Source organism: Anas acuta, chromosome 1 (assembly GCF_963932015.1).
Source record: "Anas acuta chromosome 1, bAnaAcu1.1, whole genome shotgun sequence".
Taxonomy (NCBI): domain Eukaryota; kingdom Metazoa; phylum Chordata; class Aves; order Anseriformes; family Anatidae; genus Anas; species Anas acuta.
In genome coordinates, this window is record NC_088979.1 from 133,945,383 (window position 1) to 133,954,845 (window position 9,463).

The following is a 9,463-nucleotide window of genomic DNA, read 5'->3' on the forward strand; positions in this document are numbered from 1 at the left end:
CGGCGCCCCGCACGGAGGGCCGCGCCGGGTCCCGGAGGGATGCTCAAGGGAGGGAGCGGGTCCAGGCGCTACACCAGCTACTCCAGCCCCCCGCGCCCTCCTGTCCGCGCTGCTGCCCCAAAACGTGGGCGCGCCTCGGCTGAGGGCTCTCGGCAGCCCCTCCAGCAGCCCCTCGGGGCTCTGGAGCGCAGCCCCGGCCGGGCTCCCGGGCACGGCGGCGAGTCGGTGCGGGGACCCCTGGCCCGCAGCCCCGGACCCCCCGGCCGGCGTCCCGGACCTGCCCGGGACCCGCAGCAGCGCGGCGGCCGCCGCTCCCCGCAGCCCGCACGGAGCTGCCTGTACGCTACTTCTCCCCCGCAAAGTTAGATACAGATATAGATATTAAAAAACCGAGCCCGAAACTCCTTGCAGTCCCACCCACCGACTCTCATTTCCCCCACCCCTACCTCCACCCCCTTCCTCACAAGGAAAAGGTCCTGGAGCCAGCTCTAACTGCGGGACTGCAGATCCCTCCTGAGCAAGATCACCCGGCCAGCCTGCGCCTCCGCGCAGCGCGGCCTCAACTCCCCTCGGGCTGCGGGCTGGGTCTCCCCTGGCGAGCACGGAGCCGTGGCCGTCTCCTCTACGGCAGGAGGAGGAGGAGTCGGGCTCGAAGGCCCCGGGGAGACGCCGCTCGGCTCCTCTCCGCTCCGCGCCCCGTGCCCGCCGCCCTCCCGGTGCCACTGCCCCGCGGAGGGGCGCGCAGGGTCCCGGCCCCGCCGGGACAGCCCCGGGAGCTACCTGGCGGTGCACCTTCCCCTGCCGGAGCCCGACCGCCAGCAGCTCCGCCGCCATCACCACCACCACCACCATCATCATCAATCATCATCCTCACCACCACGCTCTGCGCGGAGCTGCCGCCGCCCGGGCTGGCTGGCTTGTCCCGGCTCCCTCTGCTTGCATTGCCCCTAGGTAGCTAGCGGGGGCATTTCAAACGGTATTTGGAAAAAATAACAAAAAAAAATCTGGATCACTTACAGGTAACTCCCACTGGTAAGGATGAGGAAAATCTGAGGGTAATACACTGAGAGTAACACACTGCGAGATGAAAAAAGGATCATGGCTGAATCCCGTTTACACTCTTGGAGTTCGCTTCCTTGGTTATTCCTTTCTGGCCCCCCCTGGTCGTAACTCCCCACCCTTTATGGTGTCAGCTGTGGCTTGAATCTGAGTTGGAATCCAGTCCCTTGGGCTTGGGGGGGCTTTGTCTGTTTGTTTGTTTGTTTGTTTGTATTGTTGTGTCTAGTATTCCCCTGGTGCTAATGCTGCTCTCTGTGCAGAGTATGTGCTGCTGCTGCTGCTCTCGCTGCTGCTGCTGCCTCTGGGCTCCTGCCTGTCATGTCTCAGTGGTTGGAAGTTGTTACAGTGGGTTCTCGTGTTGGAATGAGGATGGTTTAAGGGATTTGGATGGCAGAAAGTGCCTCTCTCTCTCTCTCTCTCCCTCTCTCTGCAACTCTCCTGAGACTCGGGGCTGCCATTGGGCAGTCAGTCACTGCAATCCGCCTACTTTTTTTTTCTCTCCCTCTCTCTCTCCCTCTTTTTTTTTTTTTTTTTAAAGGAGAGGATGACAATGGAGAGACACGGATGTCGCCCGGACTGCAATGCACCCTCTCTCCCCGGGCCAGCCCTGTCCGTACGCCCAGCTCTCGGAGCGGTCCCCACCCGCTAAGCGCTGCATTTTGGGGCGGCTCGCTTCGTGCCTCGGGGAAGGCAGCTCTTGGGCTCTGGCTCGGAGACGTCCTGGAGGAGCCGGCAGCTCCCGGTTAATTGCTTTATGATGGGTGGCTGCCCCAGCTCCCCCGAAGGGCTCCGCCGTCCCCTCCAGCCCCGGAGCGCTCTTGGCTCTTGTTGCCCCTGCTGTTGCAAATCAAGCTCCGATTTTGGGAGGACCTCTGAAAAAAAAAAAAAATGCACGTTGTCGTAGCCCGCCTGAGTGAGAAATAAAGACATGCACACTCGTAGCTTCCTGGCGGGGCTGGCTTTGGCGTGAGAGAAGGGGGAAAAGGATGGGTGGGCAGCAGCCGAGGGGACGGGGGCGAGCGGGGGCCGCAGCGCCCGGCCGGCCGGGAACCTCTTCCGCAGCCCCTGGGGGCAGAGCTGCCTCCTCTCCCCTTCCCTCCTTCTTTCCCAGAGGATGCAGGGCGGGCTAGGCGCTTTGCCGGCGGATCAGCCCCCTCTCCCCTGCGTGCCCCTCGGGCCCCGGGCCGGGGCAGCTCGCCCCGACCCTGCTGCCACCAGCGGGAGCCCCTCGCCCCACGGAGCCCTGGATTCATCTAGTTTTCGGGTAAGGAAACAAAGTCCCGCTGATGGGAGCCTGCTGGAGGGACGTGGGCTTCGGGTCTCCAAACGAAGCCCCGAAGAGAAATGTGCGCCGCGGCGAGTTTAGCTGAAGTGCAGCCGGAGCGAAAAAGAATTGGGCTCCTAAGTCTTCTTGGTCTGTAGCGTTTGTAATGTTCGTCTCGGGTTAATTGCCTAACGACCGAAGGAGCTTTCTTTGCCGAGAGCTACCCCAGACACCCCGGATACACCTCCTCGAGTTAACCAGTCCTGGCACATGGGCGCAGCTGTCCCTGCGGCACAACGAAATAAGCCTTCAGATGGAACCGCGAGTGTAGAATTGGTGTTAAAACGGTGTTTCCCGCCGAATATCCGATAAGAGTCTCCTCGGGGGTTTGTTTCATTTAACGACTTTCATCTACAAGTTGAATAATGCATGCGCTGGTACAGTGAGCGTCATTTGGAGGACGCTACTCTCGATTAATGAGGGACATAAGTTTAAGCCTCTCAATTACTTACATCCGAGAATCCTCTTATTTATTTGTAATTCTTTAAGATTCTGAAGTTGTCGTATTTATTTCTTTAAGTGCGTGTGTGCATCTGTCGACACATATAGAAAGAGAGAGACATATAGCTGTGTATCTCCCGTGATGCCCGTTGCCCCTCTCAGACGTAAGAAGTGGCTGGGGCAGCAGAGCTGAGCGCGAGCTGGGAGAACGGGGAGAGATTTTTGATGGGTTATTTCTAGCATTTTTTCGGCTTCAGATATATTTTAAAATTTGCTTTTAAATATGTGCCTGGCGGGGGAAGGAAGGGAAGAAAGTGAATTCTAAAAATGAAAAGTAAACGCTGGAAAACTTCGAAGTGAGGCTGGCAGGGGCTGAGCCAGCCCGGATGAAACGAAGACGCTTTGCCCTTCTGCACAGCTTTGGGAGGAAGCTAGCTTTGTCGTGTAGAGGGAGGAAAGTCTTATAAAATCAACCAAATCGTGCCGATTCATTTTGGGAAGATAATTCTTTTCGCTAAAAACGCGGGCCGATTATTACGTCGGAAAATTAATAGCAATGATGCCGGTGATAACAACAACGCGTTAAATTCTCTGCAAATTGTATCTATATGTATGGCAGTCTGGAATAGTGAGAAGTGCACTTGTTTTGTCGAATAAACCGACTTGTTAAGCCGAATATAATCCACATAAAATGGTGTGGCACTCTAGGAGCTGGTACTGGTGGTAGCCCCTAATATGGGCATTTCAGCATCTGTCATTTCTTCTCCCTCAAACATGTGTTTTCTGGACAAAATAAGAGCAGGACGGCACCGAAATGGTTGCCGGCACGGTGCGATAGAAGGCAGATGAAGCAGAGCAGGCATGAATAAAGTATTTCCCTTTTCTTCCTTTTATGTATTCCCAGCTGCGGTTTCTATCTTACACCAAAACCTGCAGTGTCCGGCAGAAGAGCACGTCGGAAGACGGAAAGAGCTTTGATCGCACGTCCAGCAGGCAACGCACTGGACTTCTTTCAGGTCGGAACCAGGTATTTCTTGTACTTCACAGAGCTGCAAGTCTATTGCAGGGGAAAAGAAGGGGGTCAAAGATGAGTCCCTTGACGCGCCCCGACGGCGGGCTGGCTGTGGCAGCATAGCCAAAGGCATCGGGGAGAGGGGCCGGGGACCACGTTTGAAGCCCTCTCGTCTCCTCCCGAGACCTCTCCGGGACTTCAGGTGCTGCCTCCCTCATGGTGGCCGCCGTCGAGGCTGCGCCCAGGGGCGGGGAGGCTCAGAGGGGAGCGGGATTTCGTTGGCGTTTGGGGCAGGAGCCACCGGGTCAAGCTTTCCGTTGCTCCCCGGGCAGGGCCAGCTCCTGCCTCCCTCCTGCTGCACACCCTGAGCCGCACCTCGGCCTCCTCCCCGCGGGCATCCTCTCCGCTCCCCCTGGCTGCCCCCCTTCTATCCGTCCAGGAAAGACGACGGGGAACACGGGGAGCTTGCCCCCCGAGCCCCGATCTGAGCACTGCCTGCGGCTCCGTCTTTCCAGAGGGTCCCAGCATTCATCCCCAGGGCATCCGCTGCAACTTGCATCTGTGGCACAGCTGCGATTTTGAACTTCCGACGCGTTTATTAATTAAACTGGAGCTGGCTGCTCTGCGATCTTAGCAGGAAACATGTCTGTTTCAATCCAGTTGCCAGCCGAGGTCTCCGTTTGATTGCCTCTGTTTTCGCCGCTAGATGCTTGGAGCCAGGGGGACTGCACGGTGCAACGGAGAGAAGCGACCCCCGCCGCACCGGGGGGCAGGGGGGTTGCTGGTCACCGCGGCTTCACTCCCCTCACCTGTGCCGGCCGGTGCGGGAGCAAGGCTCGACTCGGCCAGAAGCATACTGGGGAATGCAAAATGGAAGTGGGAAGAACGGGAATTCCGTGTGAGGGAGTGATGGAGGAGGGATGGAGGGAGGGATGGCGGAAGGGAGGACCACCTGAGTGGGGTCTCGCTCCTTCCTCCGTACTGGGACAGCGGCTTCTCCACTCCAAGCCGCCGCTGGGACCCTGCCGTGCCGCAGCAGCAGCCCCGCAGCTCAGCAGCTAGGCATTATCTTGTTTTCCCTCCCCTCGTGCTCCCCTTCGCCCCTGTCCAGCCAGAAAGCCAGTTCTGATCACGTTTTATTAAGACAAGAACACGTGCTCGGTGGAAAATAACGTAACTTCATGAGCCAAGCTCTTTGCTACCTCCATCTCTCCTTCACCCTGCAAACTAAACCTAAGGCACGGGGAAGCAAACCGTGTTTTATCTCAGTTCATCGCCCCCCCACCCCCCCCCCGCCTTTGCTACGCACAGAGTTCACTAGGAAAGGTATCATTACGCTTAGAGGATATGGTTTCAACAAAATGGTAGTTCCAGTGGCTGATGAAAGAGGAAATAATTGCATCCCACATGCCTAGCCTAGAAGTAGCCCTGGATCTCAGAGCAAATTTCTCTCCCATTGTTCAGGGAAAATGAAGTATTCTCATCGCCTTACAGGCATGGTGATGGATCTGATGGGGTTTATGTAAGGGCTTTTACTGTTCCTGCCCTCCACTCAATTTTATTTCCAGGCTCCGTTCGACAGCATTCTTGCGATTTTTTTCCCTCACGAATCCCCTTCTAAAACAGCCACAACCAATTTCGAAAAGAAATCTGCCTTCCAGACTGTAACACGTGCCCAATCTTCTGTTTCCTTTACGACTAAAACCGCAGTGAAAGCGAACAGCGCTAGCACTACACCTCCTTCTGCAAACCCTTTTCTTTCAGCCCGTCTGCCCCTCCGCGAGGGACGCCTTTGCACCGAATCTACCGGTCAGCTACCGGGGCAGACGGGGCGCCCCGTCTGGGTGGATTCAGAAGGATCAGGAGGACGGCGGTGCAGGTACCCGGCCCGGCCCCCCCCCCCGAGGCTCCGCGGGGGGCCCCTCCGGGGCACCTGCAGCCGTGAGGGCTGGCTGGGAGCCCTGCCGCACTGCCCGGGCCACGAATTAGGTGGCTAGCCAGATGGGCGAGCGAAGGTGAATGCAACCTGCTGAGGACCCTCTGGGCAGGGCCGGGCCGGGAGGGAGCGGGCAGGAGCAGCGGGCGGCGGGGGCACCGCTTTCCTTCTGATCCCGTTTGCAGCCTGGTTCAGCGGGCCCCCCACCCCCATCCCAAATCGTGCAACCGGCTCCCGCGCTCCCCCCGCTGCAGACCGCCTCTCTTTTGCCCCGCCCGCCCCCTCCTCCCGCCGCCGCCCGTTTTGCTCGGGGGGGGGGGGGGGTGAGGTGGCCTCTGAGGAGGGGACGGGGGGTGGCAGGCGGGCGACAGGTTTGCGCGACCCCGGAGGGTCCTGGCGGCCGGCTCCGTGCTTGTCCCTGCCGGCCCTTTCCGTGCTTCTGTCCTGACTCCCCGGGGACGTGCTCCCCCTTCACACACACACACACACACACACGCGCGCGCGAGCTGCCCCTTCTTTCCCGTGTTGGTTTCAAGGCGGGGAAGCAAGCGTTTTCGGATTGCAACTCACCTTATGCATTCTTGATCATTAAAAAAAAAAAAAAATCCCACAGCTATGCAAAGACAGGATCTTTAAAGAGGTTGTAGCTCGACAGGTAAGGACTCGGCTGGGGCTCAGGAATGTGGAAATTCAACTCAAGTCAGCCTACTGCGACGAGCAATATTAATAAGGGCACCCAGGTAAAGGGGGAGAGGCAGAGGGAGAAACCTAGCGACTGAAATCACAGAGCCGAATCGGCAGCTGCCATCCAGCAACGCGGAGACACCGCCGAGATCCCCGGCAGCGCTGGCCGGGCCCCCCCGGTCCTCCGGTCCCCCCCGGTTCCTCCGAGACGCCCCTGCCGGCGCCCTCCCCCCCCCCCCACCCCCCGCCCCCATCCCATCCGGCCGGCCGCCGGGATGCGGAGGCAGCCGGAGCAGTTGTCAAGTTAATTTCACCACGTCGGCGTGATGGTTAGGAGCGCAAATTGTGTCTAGGCCTGCATAAAACAAATCCCCTCCTCCCGCCCCTTTCTCCTTTTTAACACTTAAGCTCCGCTCTATTGTCTCATCAGCAGCGGCTGAGTTAACTCTGTCAGGCTTTTTTTTTTTTTTTTTTGGCTCCGAGGGTACCGTGAGCCAGAGCTAATACCGAAGCCCGGCAGAGCGGTGCAAAACACGAGGATCTGGCGTTCCCCGGTGAGCGGCTCCCTCCAGGCTCCGCGACACCGGAGCGACCCCGCCGCCACCGGGCCCCGCACCGCGACCCTGCCCCGGGGTCCCGGCGGCGAGACACGATCGCTTCCCGTCCTTTTGTCGCTCGGTCGCTTCTCTTCTTTCGGCTGCGCTTGTTCCGTGCTAACGTGACCCAAAAGACAAGGTTTGTGGTGCAAAAGGACTTACCCTAGTTTGACATAGATGACTCCAAAGCATAGAAACACGTAGAAAATCCACTTGCGAAAGTTTCTGTGCATGATCTAGGGAATGGACTGAGCCATAAAAACTGCACAAAAAGTCGAACTGATCTTGTCGATTAAATCCCAGTCAAGAGCATTTCTGAAGCTGCCCCAAAGCAAAGCCGGCCAAACTGCAAAAAATCAACAACGTGCAGATAATCAGCTCTTCCAGAGCCATGGTGACCAAAGCGTCCGACTCGATAGTAAAGCTACGTAAAGAGGGAGGAAATAGAAAGAGCTGTTCAAAACGGTAAAACAAAAACCCAAGACAGACAGTCTGAGGAAGAAAATGAGCAAGCACTGATCTTGATCAACTGCCTCATAGAGCCCTGAAGTTCAATGTGTTTTTACTTGTTCTGACTTCCCCAGGTAACACTACGTATCTTGCAATCTATGGCTCCAGGTAGGAGGATCTCTCTCTCTCTCTCTCTCTCCCTCTCTCTCTCTCCTGCTCTTCCCCCCACCCTGTATGTGTCAGAATCTAATACATATCTTATCTGTCCATGCGTATGTGCGTGTGCGTGTTCTGTGCGTATTTATGTTTCGGTAGGCATGTCCCTAAGCCTGAGTGTTTGGGAAAACACATAAAATGTATCCCAAAAGGGAACTAAAAGACTCGTCTCAAGCTGCAGCATTATTTTTTTTTAATTTCCTCTAGTATGGTAATGAGGCTGCATTTGTAATATATTGGCTTCCCGAAATATATTGTTAATTTATTATTATTATTTTCCTTTTTAATCATAAAGAGGGCAGGCGTTAATCCCAGGTTGCTTATCGCTCTGTATCCTAAAACGTAGTGTGTGTGTGTTCAGGCTATTTCTCTTTGGCCGTTCAACCCTGCTGTGCACTTAAAAACGCCTGTCAGTAAATTTGATTTCATTTTCCGAAGCAAGTAAACATTCCCGTCCTTTAAAAATGGATATAGTTGGATTTTAGTATAAGTTTGGGATATTAAGTTAACTGCTCTTCGTGAAATTACTGTGTTCAGACACAGTCAAGCAAGGCTTTTCTCTTTTCTTTCTTCTTTCTTTCTTTCTTTCTTCCTTCCTTCCTTCCTTCCTTCCTTCCTTCCTTCCTCCTTCCTTCCTTCCTTCCTTCCTTCCTTCCTTTCCTTTCCTTTCCTTCCTTTCCTTTCCTTTCCCTTTCTTTCCTTTCCTTTCCTTTCCTTTCCTTTCCTTTCCTTTCCTTTCCTTTCCTTTCCTTTCCTTTCCTTTCCTTTCCTTTCCTTTCCTTTCCTTTCCTTTCCTTTCCTTTCCTTTCCTTTCCTTTCCTTTCCTTTCCTTTCCTTTCTTTCTTTTTTTCTCACTCATTTCAGAGCTGTTCAGTTTATTCCTGCATTCTGTGACCTATTCCAGTCTACTACACAAAGTGTGTCTGTCCGGAGGCATACATCTGCATGCATACGCATGTCTAAATAGCACTCAATACACGCTTGTGGGCTGCGGTAAATTATAGAGATATGGATAAACCTGTGCACCTATGCCCACTTGCACACAAGCGTACATATACATGTAGTAACAATAAACACTGATAGCTCTAGGCATCTCTTCAAGAGAAACAGCTAAACGCACACCAGTGAGGGCTGAAAGGCAAGCAGGCAGTGACAAGCAAGCAAAAGAGACTGAACACAGAACTTCATCTATCCTGATGGAGAGAACAAAGGATTTTTTTAAAGCCCAGACAGGCTGTCGTGGTTGAAGTGACACAGTGTGAAACTGGAGGTCATCATCGGATGCCTCCCATAGCGACCCCGCTCCCCCAAACTGGCTCTGCTTGGGGCAGCACTCAAGGATGTCCAGCGGGTCTCCGGGCGAGGGAAGCAGAAGCTGAGGGGAAGAGAGAGCGGCCTCATCTGGGGCCCCTGGTGCCACCCCGGAGTGACACAGAGGCGGGCGATCCCGTCCTACTCCGCCGCTGACTGTCGCTGCAGCTCGACTTCTTTTTGCACCCCCCCCATCCCCAGCCATCCTCCCCACCACCTCTGCTCCCTTATTCCTAACTCTTAGCTGTTTATAATTCGTCTTTTTAAAACTCTGAGTTATTCCTCCCCGTTCTTTCTGTTTAAATATCCTTTATTTTTCCTCCCAGACCTTTTTTTTTTTTTTTTTTTTTTTTTTTTAAGTGAGATGATGAAGCCATATTTTCCCCTTGTAAAACCATTTCTCCAGCCCCGTAACTTAATCCAGACATCCCCCC

At 55.2% G+C, this 9,463-nt stretch overlaps 1 protein-coding gene across 2 annotated transcripts in view; it reads right to left on the reverse strand.

Annotated features, from left to right (window-relative positions):
• WNT7B (Wnt family member 7B) overlaps positions 1-8,309 on the reverse strand; it is a 95,565-nt gene extending 87,256 nt beyond the window's left edge. The window contains exon 1 of one of the 2 annotated variants that reach the window (XM_068658090.1): positions 7,215-8,309. In XM_068658090.1, the coding sequence (XP_068514191.1) occupies positions 7,215-7,285 (71 nt within the window). In that variant the 5' untranslated portion in view covers positions 7,286-8,309. Of the gene's footprint in view, positions 1-1,017; positions 2,086-7,214 lie in introns of those variants that run through there. The other variant, XM_068658080.1, reaches the window with a different exon arrangement.
• Between the last annotated feature and the right edge of the window lie 1,154 nt (positions 8,310-9,463).